Raw genomic sequence first — 27098 nt, 5'->3', positions numbered from 1 at the left:
GAGAGAGAGAGAGAGAGAGAGAGAGAGAGAGATAAAGCTCTGCAAACTAAAATCTAGAATTCGAAAATTTCCAACCTTATCAAGAAATTAGATATCCTGTGATTTTGGAAATAGGAAATTTAACTTAATATTTCACAATCTTCTAACAGAAAAAATCGAGATGTTACGATTCTATAAATAAATACTTTCGAGAAATATTAAAACATAAAAAGATATTAATAGCTGAAGATTCGAGGGATCGATAAAATAAGCCGTAGCTTATTTTCCTCCACCCCATTCTCCCCGGTAAATTATATGGCGTTATTTTCGGGATAAGTTCGATAAAACCCGCACGGGCTCGCGGTGTGAAAAACGGCTCGGAGGAAAAAAATTGTAAAAAATATAGGTCGTGTGCGCGCGCGAAACGATAGCCCGCAGGATTCGAACCGAAATCCCTGATAAATTGTCTAAAGACGCGAGGAAGGAGAAAATAAAGGGGGAGGGGGCGAGAGTTGTGCCAACGCGTCTCTGCATTTTACTGGTCGGACATTTTCTTTTGGCCACCCCACCTCTTTAACAGATCCCCGATCTTTTCTCGCGACTCGATAAGATTCGGAGCGTGCCGGCGAAAATGAGAGCCTTAAAGCTCGAACAGTGGCATTGCGGCCCAATAAATTTCTTGAAATCTTATCTTACAGTCGACTGTTCACAAAGTGGATGATGAATGGCGCCGAAATGTTACGCAAGTATCGCAATATACTAACCCTTTCATTTGTGTTTAATTTATATATTTTACGGAGAGAGGGAGAGGGAGAGAGAGAGAGAGAGAGAGAGAGAGAGAGAGAGAGAGAGAGAGAGAATAATATTTATTTCTGATTCGAGATTTAAAAATCTAATAATAATTATGATATGTATTTAGAGATCGGTAAAAATAAATCTAATTAAATATAGAAATTCCCATGGTGTAAAAAGTAAGTAGCATTTTCGATGCTGTGCACTCGTTCAATTTTTGAACCAATCAGCGCGCGACCCATTTTGCAAGCAATATCCGTTTGATTGAACTAGCGAACTTGTGCAGAAAAAATTGTGTTTTGGTAATGTTTATCTTACAAAAATTGAGAAAAAACAAAACATATTTGCAATATATTTATATATTTAAAGTTTATATTGTTATTTTATTATTATATTATTTCTGAAATACTTAAGAAAATAAAACTCACTCACAATTTTTTTGTAGCTAATTGAGAATTTGTATAATTTATTTATTTTAGTATTTTTAAGGATATCTTGAATAAATCTATATATATAACTTCAATTTAAATATCAATAATTCATAGAACACTCAACAATACGTATACACAATATATATACAATACGGATTGAAAAATTGTCACTTTTAATTGGCGTGTAAAAATCACGCAATAAGATAACTATTAAATTACAATTTGAACTCTCTCTTCTACTGGAGATTAATAATAAAATTTTTATCTGCTCTGATCTAAACGAAACGTGACATCTTCATATCAGCGACTTAACTGCAGCTTTACTTTTTGCGTACTCGATGCTTATTACTTGTAACATGAAGTTACTACTTCTTTGTGTGCTATTTTATATTGTCATTCATGTTGTCAATAAAATTATTATTATTATTAATAGATTTTCTATTAATAATATTTTACATTTTTCGATGATGAAAGTGTTGACGTAAGATAGAAAGAATAATTCTTTCTACAATAATTAATAATTAATAAATAATAAATAATAATAATAAATAATAATTAATTAATAATTAATAAATAATTCTTTCTATCTTTCTTTCTATACAATTATTGTAGTGCTCTGTAAAATAGGATACTCTTGCCAGATGATGCTAGTGCAACGTGGAGATGCAACTGGTCCGATGCGTATCGGCGCTGAAACGTCTGATTGCATCGCAGACTGATTTCAGGAATGAGACAAGCTCCTCGGCTTGCATTGTATAACCTATGTGGCCTGATTTTATCATCAAATGAAACGCTGACAATTTCGAATCGCGTCACCTGTTGCATCAAAACGACGTGCTTTCTCGAATGCATTATTAGAATTGCAACCGGGCCTATCTTGCGAATCTCTACCTGATTCATCGACTCTCGTACGATTTTATTATCTTTAATTATTCGTAGAAATTCAATGATTTGTAGTGTAAAATCTTTTAGTATCGTAATCGTGGCTTTTTTTTAAAGCCTGTACTGCAGTCCAAGATTTGCGTTGGCTTTTATGCTTTTTCTTTCAATCTCTATTAAGAGAAAAAAGAAGACGATAAGCGTAAATACCGATGGACATCAAGCCAATGCCCAGAATTACAAATTTTTATCTGCACTGTTCTAAACAAAACGTGACATCTTCATATCAGCGACTTAACTGCAGCTTTACTTTTTGCGTACTCGATGCTTACTACTTGTAACATCAAGTTACTACTTCTTTGTATGCTATTTTATATCGTCATCCATGTTGTCAATAAAATTATTATTATTATTATTAAAAAATTTTACAATAAATACGTGAAACATTCTACAGCGAAATGATTCGATATATCAAATACAATGAAAAAGAGTCATTTACACGTCCGTTTTTAATTCGGTCATTTTAAATCCGAAATACAGTGCTTTTTATTATGAAACAGAAATTATTTAAGCCGAAAGTTGCGCGCGGTTTGTCGTGATCCACCTGAGTCCCAGGGCGAAATTAGTTTTGCAACGGAAAGGAGGGGGGAGGGGAGGACTGTCGAGTTATTTATTGCGGGCTTTCGAAAAGGACTGGCGCGGCAACCGCATCGGATGCGCGCGTGTAAAAGGATTAATTTAAATATTTAACAGCTTTCACAGCCTGTCACACAAGAGTATCGTGTGCGTTTGAAAGAAAAATTATTATTTAAAAAAAAAATTCCGCACACATGCAACATCCACGAACACAGGAATTTAAAATACTCTTCCCCGGATACTGCGGCTATTACGCATTTATCCGAGTAAATTGTCGTTGCGACCTGATGCATTTCCAACAGTTCGTTACGGTGCCGAAGGGAACTTCGATCGAGGAGTAATCGCCGAGGATCGATTCCCGTATCCGACGGTACGAGACGTGCCTTTTTCAAAATTTGAAATATTTGAGAGAGCGCTATGGAATTAATTTCAACCGGGCGCTCTGCGCCCGCGACCACCCTCTGCCTTCCCCTTCATCTATCCCCTACACCTTTTTCCAGACGACGAACTGCCACTCTTTTTCCTCTTTTCGTTTCACGTCAGATGACAGCCAATTTTTATCCCGCTGATAGCATTTGCAATTCCGATGTACGTGCGAGCGTTCCGCGTGAATCGAGAGAAGCGTACTGCAAGAGACGCCTTTAACTGCGCCCTCGCAGTACGCTTTCCTCGGTTTTCGCAAGAACACGCCGGTACTGATCGATCTCGAACTCAAACTTGAAACCGAGTTAAACTTTTTATTGTCAGTAAATCTAAGAAACTAAACTTTCGAACTTTGTAGTATCAATATTTTAACCAAACTATAAACCGAACTCAATTGTCTCGCAAGAAGAACGTATCGCTACCTCTACTTCAAAAGTGACGTAACTCGAAAAATTAAGTTTCCCAGTAAAAAAGGAAAAACTATTTTTCAAGACGCACTTGACAAAAAATATTAATTAATTAAATAATTTTGGCGAAAAATATATTGTTAATGATCAAATGTTATTTTCGTTCAATAGCCCTTTTAAGAAAACCACACTTTTTTACTTGTAACAACTTTGACAATTTTTTTAAAAACCACTTGTTCGAGTTGTGACGATTTTGATATTTTTTAACTTTTATTAATTTGGAATTTTTTGTTAAGTTAGTTTACTTTTGATATTTGATAGGACAATATTTACTTAACTCCTTCATGTAATAGAGAATCATATTATTAAGTTATTTTGTGTAATTTTTGAAGTAAGAGAATAATATAATACTCCCTACATAATGATAATTATGTTAATAAAAGAATACACTAGGTTGAAAATAACTATTTTTTTTAAGCGTTGAATATATATATATATATATGATTCCATTTATCAAATTTTTCTATAACATTTACAATTTTTTAAAATTTGCGGTTAAAGTGGCAAAAAAGGTTGAGTTGATTAAAAAAATATTACAATTAATACATATAAGAGTTTATCAGAGTGTATCATAATATTAAAGTCGCAACTTTAATAAAACAGACTTTATATAAATTATATTATAAATATATTTTAAATACACTTTTAACTATAATTATCACAACAAATTTCTTTTGAGGACTGAAAATCCTTACGAAATATTTAATTTTTATTGTAACGAAACTTCGTCTCCTTTTATAGTTGCCAACGTACACCAAAATGATTCTTTTTTGTAACTTGAATCGCAAATTTCTCCAAACTGTAACGTGATAGAGCAACTTGATAAGCGAGATCATATTCAGCACTCAAAAAACTACGGGAAACTGTTATCCTCATCTTTGTGCTTGAAAAGAGCCATTTGTTTGTTAAACAATGTAGTCTTTATTATGTATATTTCAAGTAATGAAACTTTAAGAGACAAATTCCGAATTAATTTGAGACTAAGTCGTTAGGAGAAAGATTATGTCATAAATATACATATTTATGTACTGTTCTTTATTAAAGGAGGATGGGTAAAAGTTACCGGATTTTTCTTACGCATATTTTTCTCTACTTTTTGATGTGCTGAATCATTTGCAAATATTTATTTCAAACTGATAGGAGCGTATTGAACATTGCAAAAGTAGAACAATTTTGAAATCTGATATTTGATCGTAATTTTTAATACTTTCCTATTAGTTTAACTTGAAATTAACGTTTGCAAATGATCCAGCACATCAAGGAAAATAAAAATACGTGCATAAGAAAGATTTTATTACTTTAGGTTAAAATTGCCTATTTTATTTAATATCCTGGATAATGAATAAAATAGGTCAATATTGATTAAAACAGTGAAAGAGTAGTAGGATATTTCTTATGTGCAGGCTTTCGTCACAAATACATAAATGGAACGTAATGCCAATACTTGTCTTTTGTACCAACAAGTCTCTGTTTCCCTCATTTTAGAACATCAACGTGCGTGATAATGATATCGTTGCAAATTATGAACGATAGCGCGGAAGGAACGACGAGAGAATTCATAGACCGGAAAGGGTCAGCGAGAGACCAAGCTAAATCATGTATCACTAATGGCGAATAAATGTAGCGTGAGCGAAACAAGGGTGATTTGCATCGATTTGCGTCTTGACTAAAATTATCTTATACATTATAGAAAGCGCGTTATAGAAAGCACAAGTGTCCAAGTTTAATCGTGTGAACCGATCAATCCATTGAAACGTTTATGTACAAAATTGAACTAAAATTTAGCTTGATTTGTAAAAACTTAATAATCAAGAATCACATAATAATCATGATATATTTTTAATAAAATAAAATTCATAGAAAAAGTACTGAAAAAAATGTATACTTTGCCTAAAATTTCTAAGAAAAGATTAATTATTTTTAGAATTAAGGTTCCTGTTTATTCATCATTATATCAGTATTTAACAATAAAACAACATTTGCAATCGATAAAATAAACTTATAAAATATATTGAAAACTATCTTCCTATTTAAAAGAAAAATTAAATTATATTTATTTTTATATTTATTAATCTTATTAATTTGATGGTTTTTCATAGCTGTAAATACATAGCTTATTTATTTTTTGGTCATTATAATTAATTTTCAAATATGTGATGGTTTATTTAGTTTTCCATATTTTACACAAATCGGTTTTATCTATTGCTGGTGTTGTTTTATTGAGAAACATTGTCATATTATTATAATTCATTTTACAAGAATTTTTATTGTGCATTTTCTCTTATCTGACGTTGTACAACCTATTATTGGTGAGTGAACAGGAACCTTAAATAAAGATTTTCAAACGTTATGTAATTATTAAAATACCGTAAGAAAAGAAGGATGCTGTTTAAATATTCTTCAGAACTCATGTATTGTTACGAGGAAATTCCTTTCTAGTACTCATAAAAGATATAAAAATAATGAAAATATCAATTTAATTATGCCGAAAAATGTGAAGATTTCCGAATATTCCAACTTCATCGAAGGTACATAGCTTCTACATGTATAACATGATATATACTGTAAACTGCTGGAAGGCACGAAGAGCAGAATATTTCCTTGAAATCTACGTATAATTGCTAATAACAAATATCTCTCTCATATTTTGTAAATAAATTCGAGTTAATAGTTTGCCGATACCTACCAAGCATATCATTTTTATTATTGGAAAAATCTCGCAGATATTAATCACAATAAAAAGTAAAAACAGATAGGAGGATAAAAAGAATCCATAAAAAATAAGTTTATTTCCTATTTATTTATACAAATCAGAAAAATTATAGTATTTGAAGTTGAAATTGTTAAAAGTTATTTATATCGTACTTATTAGCTCTATGAATCATCTGCGTGACGTCTATTTACCATTTATATAAATTATAAATTTTACTAATTAATACTTAAAGCTAAAATATAAATTCTAAATAATATATAGAAAAAGAATTTAAGAGCAAAGAATTTTTGGATAAATTTTCGTGAGTATCTCAAATAATTTATGAAAAGTTAAAACTTCAAAATACTTATCCCTTTGTTTATATTTAAAACAAATTTTAAACACGTATGTACGTATTCAATTATTCACACACATGCAAAAATTATTCCATTCCCGTTTAAAATCTTTTTCTTCCATTTATTTCTCAAAATCATATATGATCCAATTATAATCTCATTATTCGATCTTATTATTCAAACATAGATTTTAATTATCGATTCGAATGAAGTATTCTGGTCAAGGCTTGACGACGAAAAACACGTGCGGTGAACATTTTCCCTGATCTAATTTCGAAGGAAGCCACTTAATTTAAATGTCTAGCCTTCGTCCGACTCTCGCCCTTTATCGTTCCTTCGGGGATGGAATGAATTGCTACTTGAGGAATTAGAATTATACGTTTCCGGGAACAGTACTCGGCTGAAATTTCTATCCTTCCTTATTTTTTATCGTTGCCATTGTTAAACAAAGAGAAAGTCATTGTAGCCGAGAAAATTCAAGGAAAGATTCCAATTCTTTGTATAACATGAAAATATAAAAATGTACAGTTTTCTCTACATTAACTTGTGCAGTATTATTTTTAGTTAGAAAATCTATTTATAAAATTAATTTATAAAACTTTTAATAATTCTCCCTTCATCTTGGATTATTAACGGGAAGCAGAAATTGAAGGATCGTTGTCATTAAATTTCGTTTGAAAATAAAGGAGCATATAATCTTCATGGATCATTATCGTCGTTCTATACTTAACCTCGCAAACGCAATAGAGTACCAAGCCTTAAGCTTTAAGGAACTGACCAATCATAGTCAAGCATTCGACTGCGATTGATCGATTTCTTAAGGCTCAAGGCTTATTGTATCTATTGTGTTTACGCACTAAAGCTGAACTTTTAAGCTAATCTTTAGACACACACAGTCAGCCTGTCGATTTCTAGCTGTCGACGATCTGTGTCCGCGACACAGCGGTCGGCAGTTCCTCAGCACGACGATTTGGCACGACGACAGCGACTGTTCCAAGGGGAAGTTTTGTGGCCGGAATGGATGAGTTTACGCAGAGTTCCGGTGGCTTTGACGGAGCTTCGCGGCCGAAACTTGGCGCGCAGAACTATCAAAGAGCGAATGAGAAGTCCACAGTAATCAGTTGCTCCACAGCCCGTACTAATGTGATTGTCGTTTGAAATGGCCGGTCCCAGTGGCGAAATCTCCGCAATTCGGCAAACTCCCGGCGTTTACTCGGCGCTTGAACTCGTGCGGGGCGACGCCGCGAGATTATTTTCTGCGAGACAGTCGTACGGCATTCCGCCCGTCGTCCGCTCTATAAAAATCTCCGGAGACGCCCAACAATATTTCCCACGGGATTCACTTCGAGAATATAAGAATCTCCAGCTGTGCCAGAATGCTCGAGAAACGTAGAAGATTTGATCGTTTCTTCTTTCGAAAATTATTTGAATTTTTCATAAGCCTCTTAGACTCTTTCCTAAGATTCTTTAAGACATCTAAACTTTTCGAAGCGTTCTCAAAGATCTATCGGCTATCTGAAAGACAATATAAGACTTGAAGAATTCTTTGGTTCATTGAAGATATTAAAATCCTTTTTCAATCGCTTTTTTTTTTTAAAAAGATTGCCAAAAATATGAAAAGAGATATCTATAGGATGCTACGTTCTTTTTCGTTTTTGATTAGAGAATTCTATGAATTTATTTCGATGTACAGAGTAAGTCAATAAAAACTTTTTACCCCGTTATTTTTGTAATTGACTGATTTGTTCGAAATATGTTGAAAAATACGTCAACTTTTCAAAAGGAATATATAATTGTGATGGATCAAACTGTCTGGCTTTATTCTCTTGATTAGAATATCTTCCAAAAAATTTTGAATGGCAACATTTAATTGTCACATCATTTTAATTCTGCATCAAACTACACATTGGAGACTGGAAATTGCGAATTGAAGATTGGAAGTTGACAAGATAATTTGAATTTTAATCGTTTCGTTCTGACAGACCGAATTCGCAATTCTCAATCTCTAATGCGTAGTTTGACATAGCCTCAAAAAATCTTTTAATTCTCTTTACAAAATGTGTTTTCTTCTTAAAATTTAGATGAATGTTTTTTGAGAAATCGCATTTGAAAGTTTTAGGTAGTAAAAGCTGAAAATTCGCAATTTACAGAAAAATTTATTTTGCTAAATGTTTAAAATGTTTTCCACCAACCTCCATGTAATAATAAAAATTCAGCTTAAAGTTGTTGCGGATATTTCCAGCGTTATTCCATGGCACTCTATCTTTTGACATAGATTTTGTATCTGTTTAGCGTTGCGACACAAATTTTATTTTTTAAATGGGTATCCTCAAAGAAAAAAAATTAATAGAGAAAAATCAGACGACTTTGTAAGCCGCTCAACTGAATCTTCTTCAGCAGATAGTAGATAAGTGCCATAGAATAACATCAGAAATTTTTCAAAATATTTGCAATAAATTGAAATGGAGACTTATTTATAAAATTTTGTAGAAGACAATTTGACCGTTCATAAAAATAAATTTCGAACATTTATTAAAATACATTTTTCCGTAGGTTGCTAATTTTTATTTTATAACGTCTATGCATATAACATTCAAAATATGATTTCTGAAGAAAATACTCGCCTAAATAAAGAAACAAAATAACAGTTGTACAAAGAATGATAAAACTTTTAAAACGATGTGTTATTTGACTCTAATTGTCATTTAAAGTTTTTTAAAGATCTATCCTAATCACACAAGTGGATAAAGTAGTGTAATTGAATTTATCATAATTATACATTCTCTTTTAAAATTGACCTGTTTTAATATATTTCGCGCAAATATACAGTCGATTATAAAAAAAAAAACAGGGCAGAAAGTTTTCATCAACTTCGTACAGCAAGTTGAAGATAAAAGTAACAATAAAACATTGATATTTTATAACGTCTCCGTTTAATTTGGCACTTTCGACTTTAACTATTCCGTGAAAATTATCTACTAGTACCTATTAAAGCAAACCAAGAGGCTATCGAACCTTTTCCTTCTCTCTGTGATAATTAGTCTTCATAAAGTGGAGGATACCATTTCCCCTGGTGGTCCTTCAATTACCAGCCACATCGCACCGATTAATTTAGCCCATGGCGTTCAGGAATGTTCGCGTAAACATCGGCTGGGCGAACGCTCGTACATACACACAGAAGACATGTCGTTGCCGACTAAGGAGAATTTTCGTTAATCAAGCCACATCAATGGCTGTCCTGGCCGCAACGTTATCGGTAGAGTCTCAATAACTAAATTATATTGTTCCTCTATCTACGCGATGCACGGATGGGGAAACATAGGTAGAAGCAAAAGAGAGGACCAGAGAGAAAGAGGGGCGGAAGGGAAGGAAGGGAGGAAAAGGGAGGAAGAAAGACAGAGATCATTCGGAGCCTTGGCACGTCATACAGGACACGTTCCTTTGTGCCAAGGCGAATCGTGCATGAGTGTGTACGACGCGATACTGCTTCAGATACTAATACTACCGTGCCTCTTCTCTGTAATACTCGTCGCTACGATGGCGGAATATCGAAGATCGACTAAAGTGTCTTCGTGTTTTGTAGCTTTACCTTGGATCTAAAATGTCATTTTCAAGCGAAATTGGGAGTCTTATTAAACCACGATCTAACATAAATTGAATACGATCTAGACTGACGCTCTATCAAACTACTAATAGGATCTAGTAATAAAAACCTCAAATACCAGCTAATGTTCGATCTGACAAAAATGTTAATTCAATTTTTTATTTCACGCGCGTTCGAATGTTGATCGTCGTTTTTACATATCTCTAGAGATCTCGGACGACATCTTGATCCTCTGTGAGATATTGCTAATCTTTGAGCGTTTGTAGGTGTCTCTAAGGATTCCCGCGGATCCACGGAATACCTCGAGAATTTCCAAAACTCACCACCGAAATAGCGCAATCGCCCTTTGATTAAATGTGCATCCTTGCGGTCAACGCGGCTGAATTCCTGTTTAAATAATTTAGGTAACACAGAGGTTCGTACGTTCTGAATTACTTGACTTGACCAGTCAATATGATTTTTCTAGCTCGTGCTGCGTCCATTGCTTGTTTGCCAAATCTACCAATTTTATCCATCGCTCCATTCTCTATCTCTATTCCTCCTGCTGAGCCCTTTACTATGTAATCAGTATTTCAAAATCGATACTCAAAGTCAACGGCAAATATTTGCAAATTCTACCAGTTATTCCCGGATTTTGTTGAAAATAGTTTATAGCACAATGATAACGTTAATGTAATAAAAATAATAATATAATACATGATGTTTTGCACTGCTTACACGATATGTATATAGAATATTTAAGTCGTCTCTACACCATAGGATTTAAGATAAATCAAATCGAAGGATTGTGTGCATTTAAATCTTTAAAATTGAAGCTCTCTCGAACGTTCGAAGATAAACAGCTTTTTTTTCCATGAGAGAGGTCAGACTGTTGATCGTGAGATGAAAGGTACACGTTCGTGTATCGGCCTCTGACACACATGGATCATATATAATTGTAACGCACTAAGTAAAGACGTTACATTGGTTAACCGCGATTCTTTAATGCCATCCAAGTCCGTGTTTAACGTGGAATAAAATTTAACCGTCACAGTACCGAAGTTATTTGCAATACGAATTAATATAAAGGTTATTACAGTATCTCTGTAGATACACACGATACATGAAAGCAATATTTCAACAAGGAAGAAATGTTAATGCCTGCGTTCAACAGCTTTGCTAAAGTATCTACAAATATCCTATTTTGCAATTAATTATTAAGATAGCAAGATGCTTAAAGCATTTAATATTGCAAAGGGGGCTAATGTTCTGACGTGCTCAAGTTTAAGAAAAGTACTTCATGCGCAAACAACTAACAACATTCTATCAGGTCCTTTATGTCAAACGAAGTTTTTAAAAACATCTTTCAGATGCAATGCTATTAAAGCAAGAAATAATAAGTATTTTATTTGTTATACTTAATACTACTTGTGTCTCGTTTAATTTTAAGCATAAATCATATCTTTTCTCTAGTATTTTTGTAAATATTTGTATTTTTGTCTTTGTAATTTCAGATTATTTTATTTTAAATCATATTTATTTAATCTTGCTTTATTATATTTTATTTAATTGTCATCATCTCTTTCTTATTTCTTATTCGAATTGAATTTTCTTTTTGTTTTTCTATATCCTATATATTATACTTTACATGTACCGATCAGTTTCCTATTGACACTTATACCGACTTTTGCTTGTTATGAATGTAATAATAATTTTAACGCTTGAAGAGATATCCTAGAGCGCTCAAATAAATACGATTTCTATTTATCTTTCCCCTTTTCTCTTCTCTCTCTCTCTCTTCTTCTCTTTTCTTTCTTTTACTTTTATCTTCTCTTTTGTTCTTATTTCTTTTTAAAAAAATCCTATTCTATTATTAACAAGTCAGTTTTATTTTACGCCATTACTCTGTCTCGACGTCGCGGATTTCAGACGCGGAATTTTCTGATTGACTGTGATTCGATCGCGCGTTCGATTACCGAACGTAATTAGTTTGCGCTGTAAGCAAAATAGGACGCTGCCGCTTTCGTCGCGCTGAAACGAGTTCGCCCTTTACGCCGGACCACCCTTCCGTGTTTGCGACGCAAATTTTCCCTGTGCGTGCAAAAGGCAGCTACCGCATCGCTAATTAGGAGATTCGCTTGCTGCTCGGGCGGCACTCCGTTCCGGTAGGAAAGGAGAAGGGGTGGGAAGGTTACCGACCCAGGATAATTAAATTCAGACCCTTTAAGAAGCCGTCTTGACAGCTCGCAGGGCGCGTTCGTCTCCCTCTTAATAGTGAGTTAACAATGGCGTGATTATAAGAATGAGCAGGGCAAGCAGAGCAGTCTTACCGTATTTTTGAGACGACCGTGGGCGTGAATTCTAATTGAGGGAAGCCCAACTCCTTCGGTTTCACGTCTTCCAGGCTGCTGTACCTCACGTAACTACAAGGCGGCGGTAACGGAAAGGCTGTAACAGAGGGTAGATATTAAGTAGACAACTCGATAAGAAAAACATCGGAGTTTATTTTACTACGAGATTAATTAATTTCAATAAAGAAAGAGAAAGGCAGAGAAAAGTCTTGCATTAATAGTTTGGAAGTTGTTGCTTTGGCTTTAAAAAATTGATAAATGCTACAAGTATTAGGTATTGAACTTAATTCCTGCCGTTTTTCGTCTCCAAAATTGATTTGTTTCGAAGGGAAGATGAATGGATACCTTAATCAAAGTAATTTCCTCCATTTTCTACTTCATTACTAATTAATAATACTTTATTAATAATACTTTGATTAAGGTATTTCCCTTCGAAACAAATCAATTTTGGAGACGAAAAATGGCAGGAATTAACAAATAATTAATCTGTTTCAAATATTACTTTTTAAATCTTATTTAATTATTATAATTAAAACCCTTACCGTACTAATATGGGTAACTAGTGACCGAGCGATTCCTGTTCGTGCAAGTTTCTTTGAGTCCTTCGGTAATTATAAATTATACTACATTTCATTATTTTCCAAAATAAAGAGTCAATATTTATTCTAGAAAGTTGAAAGTATGTTGGTGAATTTTTAGAGATTTTTTGAATTATTTTGAAGAGGTGAAAAAACGAAGAGATTTGAAGTGACCCTTGATGGTACGGATGAGGCAGCAAATTGTAGATGGTACGGTAAGGGTTAACAGTAGTTCATTAATTATTAATTTTATAATAATGTATTCATACATCGTACCTCTTTTAATGAGATTTTTATTTAAGTAACTCGGTAAATGAATTGTCTAATATTCCGCACTCGATAGCCTCTCCGGTACGCTAACGTAGGAAAGAATCGCAACTGCAGCAGCAGGAAAAGTGCGGCGCGGGCGTACTTCTCGGTACCATAACTTCAACCTGACCGGGCCATTTACGCGCGAGATTTTCACTTGCGCGAGTTGCAAAAAAAATTCCTATCTCGGCGGCCGTCGCGAAAAATTCACAGACGCACGTACCCCATTTCTACAAAACGTGTCTTTTTTCTCCTGCCGGCGTTCATTCTCGCTTCATTAACTGCGAATCAGCGACGTACCTACATTAAGAAAAAGAAAAGAACCATCCTCCCCCAACCCCTCGTTTTCCGCTGGAGGATGTCGGGTTATCAGGAGAAAGGAGAGAAACAGAGAGAGAGAGAGAGAGGGGGGAGAGATAATAGTCTGCGCAAGGGGGGGAGATAGATTGTAAAATCGATGGGTCTCCTTGGAGCTCGCCAACTTTGTCCAAATCTTCTTATTGCAAAAAAATCGTCCGTTAATTTTCTCCGCTGATTAACCCTTTCAGCTTTACATCCGTGAAATTAAATTGTTTGAGAATGGCGTTATGAAATTTATTTCCTAATTTGTTCAGAATGAAATGAGCCGTAATTCGAAGACAGAAGCGTGCTGGGGAAATTATCCACAATATCGTATTCCCGAATGGCGCGGAGCTCCTCTTGGAAAACATCCGAAAAGTTGGGAGGCAATCAGCAAAAAAATAAAATAAAATCAAAGGAACGCTAATCGAACAATAGCTTTAATTTTTTCAAATATGGCGGGGTAACTTTTGGCGAGAATAAACAAGATCATTGAATTTCAACGGAATTGTTTGTTTTACGCTTAATGAACGCGGCTGCTTTTCGAAAAGTTGGAAAACGATTGAAGGGAATAGGAGAAAAGAGAGGAAGTGGTGAGACTTGGGGGGAGGGAGAGGAGGGAAGAGCGGTAAACCGCCGAGGTACTCCAATCAGCTTCCCAACTTTAACCGCGCTTTTGCCTTCCGGCTGGTAACTCCCGCTAATGAAAGCCGCGTGCAAACTCGCGCAAGAAACCGCCGTTCATGTTGGACTTCAGCTCGCGTATGAAAATAGCGACAAATGATAAAGTTTGCGGTGATATACATTTCGATAATTGAAGTATCTCTTTTTCGCTTCGGAGATTACGGTAAATAAATTTGCTCGTTAGCGTTATTATACAATATATAAATATCATCTATTAAACGAATGGCTCCATGAAACTATATACATGGCCACCCAGAACGATCAATGAACGTAATAAGTCAACCGGCTTTTCTTTCACAGCCGTCACTCGTTGTTTACGGAGACTTAACTCTGACGATGGAGGGATGGCAGGCTTAGTTGCGGGTTAGAGCAGTCCTTCCGAGGGATGCATGGAAGGTAATTTCAATTTATCCGCCTTTTCTCTTCAGCGCGATGACACCGGGCGTCGCTTGGCGAGACATTTATTGCTGCGATGAGGCATCGTCCGGGATTATTATGCGCTCGGGATGCATTCTTATGCGACGACGCTTAATCGTCGCTGTTCAACACTCTTGTCCTCCCAGCCGGCCTGCCATTAATCCTAGAGAGTCCCTCGCCGGAATCGCGACGGCCAGATCGCCGTGGTAAAATTAAAAGGCGAGATGCGCTCCGGCGCCCAGAACAACCCCCCTTAAGAGATAAACGCGGAACAGTATTTGTCTAAACAATAAGAGCGGAGTGTGCACTGAGAATTATATCCTTTGGTTAGATACTTCGTATTATATTGAAATAAAGAAAATTAATTCTGTTAATATATGTATATTTAAATTACATGTTACACTCTGAATTTCTTGCAGTGAAATCTCACTCCAAGAGAGTAAAAATGCAGCCACCTTTGAAAAAAAGTGAAAATATTTCACTTTTTGAAAAAAAATTACAATCTTCACTCTTTTTAGAGTACAATCTCATTTTTAAAAAAATGAGATTTCACTCCTTTGAAGTAAAAATTCACTTTAAAAAGAATGAAAATTATCGCTCTTTTTTAAGAAGTGAAATATTTTCACTTTTTTTTAAGGGTGGTTGTATTTTCACTTTCTTGGAGTGAGATTTCGCTGTAAGAAATTTAGAGTGTATATTATACTTTTCTACAACATATGCCACCGAAAGAACGAATTTGCTAAGTACTTAAAAATTTAGCTAGATATACGTTCGAAAATAATTCGACAATATAATGTCGAATCATCGAAATAATTATGCAGAAAATAATTATGTAGGAATCTGAAATAGGATGAGCACTGCTGCAAAAAGTTTCGATATTCTGGCAACCAGTGTTTGAACGTTCTACATAATTATTTCGATAATTCAAAATTTTTTTAATTTAGCTGGATATAGATTCAAAAATAATTTTGTCGAATCATTGAAATAATTATGCGGAAAATAATTATGTAGAAATCTGAAATAGGACGAGCACTGCTGCAAAAAGTTCTGATATTCTGGCAACCAGTTTAAACGTCCTACATAATTATTTTGATAATTCAACAAAATTATTTTCATATCTGTATCTAGCTCGATTTTTAAATACCTCAGTAAAACTGTCCTTTTTTACCTATGTACTATATACACATATATATATAGAATATTAGATACGATATTTCTATACATATATGTATATATAAGAAATTAAATTAAGACGCTATAAATATATTTATTTACTTATATAAATCTTTGATTAAACGTTAACTTATAATTTAATTTAAAATTAAATTTGTAAAAATTAATGTTAAAAACTGGAATTAGACTTAAATTGAATTTACATTTATGTATTGTGTAATTTTGTGTTTTTTCTAATATTTTTACTAAAATCTTCTAATGCTGAAATGTCGTAATACTATAACAAATAATCATGTTTCACTTGATTGCATGCCGCTCTTAAATCGTCGAGCTCCATTTAACGCTCGCCAGTAACCGACTTCGACATGCTAAGAGCTTTCGTCTACTGTTTCAAAGGCTTTAAAGCTTTCGCGCGGAATGACCGCCAGGTAGATTTTTTAAGTAATAGCAACAGCGATGACGATAATAATTTTTCATATGAATCGGTCATATGTCATTAAGAAATAAAAACAAAATCAGTAACATCTTCAAGTAAAAAGGTGAGTTTACTGTATAAATGTTTAAATTAAGATGCAAGTATAAAGTTTCCTTTCAGAAAGTACTAATATAACTGCAAAATCAAAAAGTTTCCGGAAACGCAAACGTAAAAGTAAATTAATTATTTTCTCTATATTCGATATATATGTTTTTATAATTACAGTTTACAAGTTTTACATTTATTTACGTTTTCATATCTTTCTATTTAATATTATTTGAAATAGTTATTAAAAACAAATGTTTATTTTTTTCAACTTTATATCTACTTTTCATGAAATATCATGAAATGTAATATTCTTATCTAAATAAAAACATTTATTTAATACTAATACTTTTGTGTGAGATACAAAAGTAATATAATAAAAATAATAATTAAGTTTATATAAAATGGCTGAAAGAATCGTTAGTGCACTTGGAGTGTATTGTACATGTGATTGTACAGACTTGAAGTGAAATAAACATTTATCATTAAAATCCAAATAGGGATGCACCAACATTGTGGATTATATCTCAGGATGAATGAATGTCTAAAACCGCTGCCGTCGGAAACACGTCGGATGCGAGCAATAAAAATAATTGTCCGTGTAGCAACAACCAGCATGTTAACTGCAGCTCGCTGCAAGATGACGGTGGAAACAAAGGGCTGGGAATGACGTTGTTTACGAGCGCCGATTGTTTTAAAAAGCGACGAGAGAGTCGAGCATCGCTATCGGTGGTCTCGAGAGAGCGAGAGAAAAGAAGGGAGAAAGAGAAGAGAGAGAGAGAGAGAGAGGTGGAAAGATGAGGAAAAAGAAATAGGAGAGAGCACAATAGAGGGTCAAATTCTAGTGAGAGGGATGAAGGAGAGGATGAGAGCTTCTTCAACCGGACTGGAACTGCTGGAAGACGCCATTGCGAGAACTAGCCCGATTGCTTTATTGGTCAGGATTAAAAAGCGTTCTCCAGGCAATTGTTTGTAATTCTGATGAAAAAGCCACACAATAAAGGATTCGTCGGCTCGAACGTCGGAAATTCACGCCCAAGTTCCATGAGCTGGAATTTAAAGGAAAACTAATTTAATTGTATTAAATATTTTCGATTGCGGCTACGCTACCTTCTCATTCATACAATACTTTATTGTTGTTATTATTTACAAGATTGTTATGTGACACTCGTAGTTTATTTTCGTATGATATAAAATTGTACGTAATGTTACTATAAATCTAATATGGGGAGGGGGATACAGTAGAGCAATTATACAGTAATTTGACTCTTGATAGTGTCTACAAAAATCTTGATGATTCTCGGCCAGGTATTAAAAAAGTTTCGATATAAATTCGTGTAATGACATCGTTGGAATATCTGAACATTTGTGTAGCGAAACAGGCTTTCTTTTGAATTAGCCTGTATGCGTGGAATATAGTGGATATACGAGAAACTCCACTTACCGAAGCTATGATTATTTCAAGATGCACTCACAAAAATTGGCTGCCGCGCACCCCTTTTTCAACATTTCCGCCCTGATACGCTTTCCCAGGACGTTTCCAGGCAACGACCTTACACATTTCGCGAGGCGTTGGTATACTGAATGACTCTTGCTGAAATCTCGATCACAATGTGTACAACCTAATTAACCCTTACCGTACTAATATGGGTAACTAGTGACCGAGCGATTCCTGTTCGTGCAAGTTTCTTTGAGTCTTTCGGTAATTATAAATTATACTACATTTTATTTATTTTCCAAAATAAAGAGTCAATATTTATTCTAGAAAGTTGAAAGTATGTTGGTGAAAAAACGAAGAGATTTGAAGTGACCCATGATGGTATGGATGAGGCACCAAATTGTAGATGGTATGGTAAGGGTTAATTGTCACTTAATCATTTCAATATTATCATTTCAAAAATTCATTGTAGGCCTTAGGAAATTAATTTTTTAAGAAATACGATAATTTCGAACATATTTGTAAAACTTCGAAAAATTGCTCTTTATTTGTAATTACTTCATCATTAAGTTTTTAGGCACAATAAAAAGTAATTTTTATTCAAGTTAAACCACGTTAGTGCATGTTTCTAAAGTTTAAATTTTTCTGAATTTATGATAATTTTGTAAGACTCAAATTAAAACTTATTAGAAAGAACATTCAAATAATTACCTGTAAAAAGAGGTAACTCTTTATTATTCATTTGCACATCTGCGAAGTTTTCTTACCGTAAACCTTTAATTTCCTACCATCAATATTTTCGTAACTGTGTTTAATTTCTTTCAGAGGAAAAGGTACTTTCGGGTTTGGTAAAGAATTTTTGCGTGTTTTACGACGTAGATGTATAAAAAATGTAGAAATATAGAAAACAGAACTCGGAAACTCGCCGGAAGACATATTGAGCATTGCGACATGCCTTCACTTGTGTCGTAAAAGTCGGCGTCTCCCGGATCGGGCAGTAAATTCAAACTACATGATCAGAGAAAGATTGCCGAGTCGGCAAATTACGAAAAGGAGTGGTCAGAAGGCGCACAAGGGAACGGATAGCTTGATATGATGTGATTGAGAATAGGAATAAAAAGAGATTACGTCTATATTTCCGGCAGCGCCACCGGTTCAGTTAATCCGACATTGATTCGTTTTTGATGGATTTAGATAAAGAAGGAATAAAAAAAAATTACGCACGCATGCTTTCGTTTTTATAATATTGTACAACACGCAGAGTTTCATCTCCCGCAAAATTTCATTTTATCTTCTTTCAATAAACCTGAGCTGTTTATTTTCATTCATGTCTGATTAAAAACGTTTATTAGTATTTTTGCTTACTTGGTTTAGTTTCTTTCTAGAAATTAGTGCACTTGTTAATAACACAATGCAAAAGATTTTAATCAATTTTAAATTTCTGAGCAAGTGATGGGAGTTTCTTGTAGAGTTTTTTTACATTAAAAAAAGGATATGGTTTTCTTTAAAAAATTTCATCTTTTTCAACATTTAGAAACTCTGTTTTAAATTGTTTTTTTTTGTAATAATACAAATTAGTAATATAAGGTAGCTGGATCCTATATGTCTCTAAATTTTGATTTTTCTAATACCTAATTTGCTGAGTCCGAAATTGAAAATTAGTGATCACAGAGGAGGGAACATTTCTGGTGGATGTTAATAAAAGTTATGAAACATTTTCAAACATTTATACAGGTGCAGCAAAAATTAAAAAAAAACATTTCACGAATACTAGGTACATTTGTATATGTATACCCAATATGACCTAAATATATATTTCCTTTTTTTTTTCGTAAAAAATCATAGAAAAATAGAAAATAAAATGATCTAATGTTATTTTTATAAGATTATAAATTTATCAATATATTGACAACATAGTTTATTGACAGATAAGATACAGATTAAAAACTATTTTCCGAACAATGGACTTATCTCTACTTATTTACTTATTTCTATTTATTTCCTTAATGTTTAGCAGGTGAATTAGAATCCATAATTTGGAATAATAAAAGTACAAAAAAGCGTTACAATCGATATGTGTTCAGTTGCCTATGTTGGCCACATTAATTCTACCTTACAAAGAATTTCTTCTCTTTTTTTTAAATAACATTCTCAATTTCTCAAAATTTTCGAGAATAGAACTTTTTTAATATTTAACTTTTCAGCAACTAAAAATACATAAAAATCACTATTTAGATGTTGAAAAACAGGAACTTTAAAACGTAACGTGATATAGAAAAATAATATTTGAATCAAACGGAAATTAAAATACTCAAGAAAGAAGAGAAAGAAAGAGAAATGAAAAAATACTTTAAATACTTTCTCCAGCAATTGCATCTCTCAAGATATTTGTTCCTCATATACCTACTGCAAGTCTTGCATTTTGTAGGAGCATACCCTGCTTTGCTTCCTTATTTATTTATTTATTACAACTATTCTTCACGCTCTCGCCGTCATTTCGCATCCCACCCGCGACTGAGAATGGATGGCCACATCCGGTCGAGTTTGCACGGGTTGCATCCTCGAGAAGGATGATAAACAACGGACCGGCGTATTGACGGGAAATAAATCGACGAGGACCTCGTCGATCCTCCATTTTTCGGATCGCTCTCTCGATCCTTTTGTCGGCAACATCAGGAAGCATCAACAAATCTGTCGAGACACGCGCGCAGCTTCGATTCTTGGCGCTGGTCCAGCGCTTCCAGTTCGCCGCGCGCGTTCACGACTCATCGCATCGCGGCCGAGTGAGCCCGTGATTCTCTCATACACCCGGTAGTTTTATTTTAATGGAGTCCGCCGGGCTCATCACGCGAGCGAAGATTTATTAGCGCCAAGATGCGCAAAGGGTCTCCGCGAATCCAAGGATGATGAAATATTTTCAGCTTGGAGAATTCGTAAAATTACGAATTTTTACTTCAAAGAGAATCTTTTTCATTACACAAGTTTACAATAATTATGCTGTTCTATATAAACTTACAATTTTGGTTTATACATTTTATAGAATTAAATCTAAAGAATATCATTATAATAATCTAATAATAATAATTTTGTGTAGTGATATTCAATACATTTAAAATTAATAGAAAATTTGTGATATTGGACTTTTTATTTATCTTCATATTATTGTGAAAAGTTGTTGGGGAAAATGAGTTGTTGATAATTAGCTTTCTTTTTACTTCCACCTCGCCGATGCTGAAGCGTATCTGTCTATTAGCGTGGAAATGGCCGCCGCTAAGTGCTTTTTAGCTGATAATCGATTTAAGAGAGCTTGATAATTTTCCGATGGGCGTCGCTTTTTAGCCTTAAAAGCGACGTGCGATTAATTGTGCTCGAAAATTACGTCGCGGGAGAATTGGAAAATTCACTGTGTCATATCTGTGCTTATTAACCATCATCTTTGTGTTCAAACAAACGCGTCGTCATCAGGCTCTAATGCGATCAGAGAATCGACGATCGATTACCATGTGTGGATGAAGACAGTGTTGTGTCATCATGTTGTCCACGCAAGGATATCGACAAGGACTTTGCCAAAGTAAACCAGCGTCTCTGTTGACGGAAGGAACGTGTTCGCTTACCAACTGGCCTTTGATCATGCGATTTCCCCTGATCGACCGTAATCATCCCCTTCTTGTCGACATCCACAAGTTTGATGACGTCAATTGTTGCTCGTAATATTTCATTCAGTCGCTTCTATTAAGTTTGATTCAGCTCAGAAATTGGAGAACTTTTGATATCAATGTAGAAGTTAATGAAATGATTACACTATTCAACAATAAATACACAAGAATAAAAGTAATCATCTTCCGTAGTTTTTGGAGGGCTGGGTACAATCCCGTCAATCAAATTGCTCTCATAGAACAATTTGGAAAAATTGCGTTTAAAATTACGGAAAAATTGTAACTTTAGTTCTTTTTACTTTGGCATATTATACGATGCGTGACGTGTTGAAGAAGTTTTATTGCAATCAAGTTATAATGTTAAAACTGTTATTCCTTAAGGCCGGAGCACAGACCTTTGTATAACATATAATGCACAAGAGAGAGAATCTTTCTTTTCCATAAAATAAAAAACTCTGGTTGATTGTTTCGCTTATTGCTTGCTATATTATGCGTTATGTAAAAGTTTGTGCTCCGGCCTCGAATCTATTATACCTACTCATTATAGCATAGAATATTGAAAGAAGTTGCTGAGACGTGATCGCAATGTTGAATGTTAAAGTGTGACTGTCTTTTCAACGTTAAATCTATGTTGATTTTTCTCGTTGAGATATTGCAATGTTGAATGTAGAAGCGTAAATGTTTTTCAATATTGAATATATATTTCGCGATGTTGATGCAGCACTCACAAAGTTGCAATTTAACATTTCTGAGATGTTGGTTCAATATTAATGTGCTGTATGGGAAAGGTGAGCATATTTAGAAATCCATAAAGATACCCATTTTTTCAATGTATAAAGTTGCATCAAATCATTTTTGTAAATATTCTTTGTGCCTTATTATTTATTTTAATGCAAAGTATATATCAACAAATTTTTAGAATAAATTCAACATTATGTAAATACATATATATTCTCAGAAAATTAATTTTTTAAAATTATTTCTCTCAAAATTAAAGAATCTTCAACGATGCGTAGAGAAGACCGAAATAAACTGTGCCCGTTGGCACAATTTTTGTAAAATTTCAGTATTCGACTTTTTAAACAGCTAATTAGTATGAGTAAATTGTACTAATATGATAGAGTGAATCTTTCTCTACATTTTTATTCTAAAAATGCCCCTGTATACTTTATATTTTTTTATAATAAGTAAAATATGAACATGCTGCATTGTAACCAGTTTGCCTGAAGTGAAGTAAATTGAAACATATTACGGTGTAAGTTGACTTTACAACAAGCTCAATGTTAAATTAAGGTAAACGTTCCAGTGACCGAACATGTAGGTACCTATGTCCAAACATTTACACAAGATTTATTAATTTCAAATGTTTTTTATTACAATATTATAATTTAATAGTATTTACATATTATTTAAAAAAGTATTTAATAATAATCTAAACAAATAAAGTTTTGTATAAATGTCCGCGCGGACATAGGTACATATTCATAGTCACTGGGACGTACATTAATGAAAGTGTAAAAAAATATAGAATATCGCAGATGTGCACTTTTTGATAAAGAGTGATGTTTTAAAGTTATTACATAATTATAAAATACAGCCAAAAAAAAAATATAACAGCCAAAATAAAATATAATAGCAAAAAATTACTGTAGAAAAATAAATATAAATTATTTTAGTTACAGCTTATTTTAATTTATTTAATATAAAAATGTTAAGTATAAAGCGTTTTGTCAGAATTAAGTCATAACTGTATGTTCATACAGTTTTCATGCTGTTGCAAGTCAAACTAAATTTGCCTTAATTATGAGTCAACATGCTCCATCCAAGGTTGGGCATATTTCAGATATAATTTGTATTTCAAACGCAAGTATTTGAGATATGCCAACCCTGAAAATTCTTAGTATTGTTTCCGAATGCAAATATTCATTTGGCAATTTCCTATGTATTTTTGCCTGTTGAATACGAATCCGTAATAAATTTGATTATTAGCTCGCATTTTTAGAAAAAAATGGCGCCAAATATGCAAAGCACGACCATTTTGAAAATTTTTGAAAATGACGTTGTAGTATCGGGAAATTAAAAAATAATTTTATCAATACTACATATTAATTTCGTATATTACGTGAAAGTATTATATAAACTTTTAGCTTTAAAATGCACTCGATTAATTTTCATTTTTAAGGTGTGTTAATTAAGGTGTGAAAATAGTTCTTTCCTCATATAATTCACGTGGACATTATTGCATAGAGAAAGAGCTATTTTCAAATTAATATATCAAAAAATGATGAAACGTCGCGCTGACATAATGCCGCGTCATTTGGATGGAAATTCTCGTCGGTGACAGGACGGTCTTCACATAAATCCCCTTTGTCTGGGCGTATATAATAAAGCGATAAAGCGGTCGGCATCGACTTCTGCGCCGCTATTCTTCCATTATGTCACGATTTGTATTACATCGTGCGTATCAGCAAGACAATGGCGCGTATCACCGCGCGATACACGCGCGTCACGCGTGCGCGTACGATCGTTAATAAAGCCCGTTGGCATGCATTTTACAGAATCACGTCGCAGCCGCGAGACAATATACGGTCGAAAAAGCTCTCCTGGCAATCCAAAACAACGGCGGGTGGAAGACTCAACTTTTATTTCGCAAGATGGCTTCCGCAGAATTTTTCACACCCCTCTCTCTCTCTTTCATAAGAGAGACACATAAACAAAACTTGTAGAATTGAGAGAAAAAATGGTTGTAATTATCATAATTTCACTGTATATAATTTATAACCTTTTTCGGTATTCGCAGTATATTTTACGGTAACGATATATTTTTTTGTATATAGAGAACTATAAATATTATATCTGTTATTACTAACATTATGACAATCATAATTATAAAAATGTAGCTTTTAACCATAATTATTTTGTCAAGTAATTGAGAGGATGGGCGGAATATTCATCAAATGAATTTATGTAATGTCTTTAAGAAGTTACATGTTACAATACTTCTCTATTACGATCAATGTCACATAAAAAAGCTAATCGCCGGAAAAAGGGACCAAGTAGAATTGTGCCTTTATTCCGCCCATCCCTTCAATTATATATAGTTATAAGTACTAAACATTTGAGTGTATGTACACATAGAAAACAGAGCTGAGGCCGAATGATAAAAATTTTGCAATTTTCAACCTCTTTTGAAAAGAAATATTTCTTCTTTTCTTCTTCTTCTTTTTCTTAATATCTTTTTCTTAATATCAACGTGTGAAAAGAGAGAGAGAGAGAGAGAGAGAGAGGAAGAGCGGGCAAGAGAGGGAGAGGAGAGGGATGATCCTGCGCGGGAGATGCGACGTAAAAGCCGGCGTAACTTGCAATCGTTCGGAAGATTCCGCCAGCGTGTATCCGCCGACCTGTAAACTTCGATAAAGCCTAACCTTGGAGGTGATAAGGTCTGCGGTCGTAAGGGCGTGGCTTATCAGGTCTCTCGCCGAGGCTCCCGGCGAGGCTCACGAGCTTTTTAACGGTAAGCCCGCCGGTAACCACGTCGAACATGCGTCTGGCTACGTCTGGTAGGCTATGAAATGCGGCCGCCGCCGGTTTGTTGCTGCAAAATCAATATCGCTCTCCGCGGCTCCCAATCCTCTACTCCCACCCCTCCCACTTACCACCCGCGATTCCCTCTCTTTCTTGCTTTTCTTCCCGCTTCCCGCTCGGAACCGGAAACGCTGCGAGATGTGGCTCGAAACGCAAATACGAGATATAGGCATCGGTAAAATAATGATAAAGAAAGAAGAGAGTGATAACTTTCTGTTCCCACTAAATCTTTACGTTGAAAAGGCAAAAGGGAGGATTTTTTTCTGATCGCTCCTGTGAACGCATTATGCATGCTCTCATTCTTTACAATGAGAAAAATATCTTGTTGAAAATGGAATCGGAAGATTCTGATTATACCAATCTGAATTCCGATTATCTCGAGAAGAACTTTAATAGATTTAACCAGAAATTTCTGATTCCACAGCAGAATTCTAATTCATTCAATCAGATGCTTTTCTGGATGTGTACATATTGTATGTAAAATACAAAGATTGGATATTTATTGATTGACAATCATTGTATAAGAATTATAATTAAAGCGTACAATCAGAAAAAAAATAGTGTTAACAACTATACACTTTTTATATGTAAAAACTTGTACAGTTTGTTACTTTTAGATAGTTGCCATCGTTACTTCCTTTGTCAAAAAAATCGTCATCACTCACCGATTTTGATGAGCTTTGTCGTATAGGATTAAAAAATATTAGATTTTTATATTTTTTATCTGCTCGTCTCAAGATATAGGGATTAAAACAACCTCTCGAAATCAACGGATTTATTTTCATTTTCAGCAAAAATCTTCAACACTATGAAATATATGAAAAAATGTTTTATACAAAAGTTGTGGCATTTTATACTCTCAACAACGATATATTCATATTTATCAAAAAAGTGTCGAAAATAAAAAAAGTCCATTACCTTCGAGGGATTGTTTCGACTAAATCTTGAAATAATCACATAAAATTATATGGATTCTAATACTTTTTGACGTTCTACAACATATCTATATAAAGTCCATAAAAATCGGTGAGGAACAGTTTTTTTTTTTAGAGTAAGTAGTAAGAATATTAATTGTTTATTTCTCATTGTCAGTAGCAATATTGGAGCGTTAATCAGACATGAAAATTCCCATGGAGATTAAGACAAAGTTATCTGCTTCCTCTTGAATGATTAAACAACAAATCTTGAATATTTATAAGATAAAATTCTGTATCAGGTTGTTTCTCGGTAATAAATATTAGAACGCGCGGTAATCAGTTTTAATATTTAAACCGCGACGGTTTTCGCGCGAATTAAGACGTAAGCGAATTATCCGTTCGCTTTCGTTTCGAACAATCGAACAATGAACCTTGTATATTTATGAGATAAATTTCCTCTCGTTCCTCTTTCCACGAAAACATTGTGGGATGCGAGAGTTAATATCATCGGCGCTACCTCCGCCATCAATTCTTATTTGAGCGGCATAAAACGCGCGAACTAGAGTGGTTAAAGAGCAAAGCGGTAAAAGTTGAGAAATTTCACCATGCTGCGGCGCCGCATTATTAATCCGCACCATCATAAAAGTACCGGCGCGGTCTCGACTACGTTTTTATTTTTATCGGGTCGCGTTGTACGTAAATACGGCCGTTATGTAAACGGCTTGGCGGCCGGAAGCGCGCCAAAACCCGGCGGCTATTAAGCGATAGTTTAACACTTCCTTGTAACGATTCTTCTTCGTAACGAGTGCTCCCCGCAACGCGGAACGCGGCCTCAGGTGCGGGTGTCTCGGCGCCAGCTTTTACTCGATATTTCAATCAACCGACCGCCCCGC

The 27098-nt window shown here is 34.2% G+C and overlaps 1 protein-coding gene across 1 annotated transcript in view; it reads right to left on the bottom strand.

Annotated features, from left to right (window-relative positions):
- Nucleotides 1-27098, bottom strand: part of LOC108768595 (uncharacterized) — a 126173-nt gene that overhangs the window by 53625 nt on the left and 45450 nt on the right. Inside the window, exon 3 of the mRNA XM_018519077.1 lies at nt 12569-12686. Within this exon, the coding sequence (XP_018374579.1) occupies nt 12569-12686 (118 nt within the window). The remainder of the gene's footprint in view (nt 1-12568; nt 12687-27098) is intronic.

The sequence above is a fragment of the Trachymyrmex cornetzi genome, unplaced genomic scaffold (assembly GCF_001594075.2).
Source record: "Trachymyrmex cornetzi isolate Tcor2-1 unplaced genomic scaffold, Tcor1.1 scaffold81, whole genome shotgun sequence".
Taxonomy (NCBI): Eukaryota; Metazoa; Arthropoda; class Insecta; order Hymenoptera; family Formicidae; genus Trachymyrmex; species Trachymyrmex cornetzi.
Note: the sequence above shows the minus strand (reverse complement) of the source record. Positions and strands in the feature narration are given on the sequence as shown.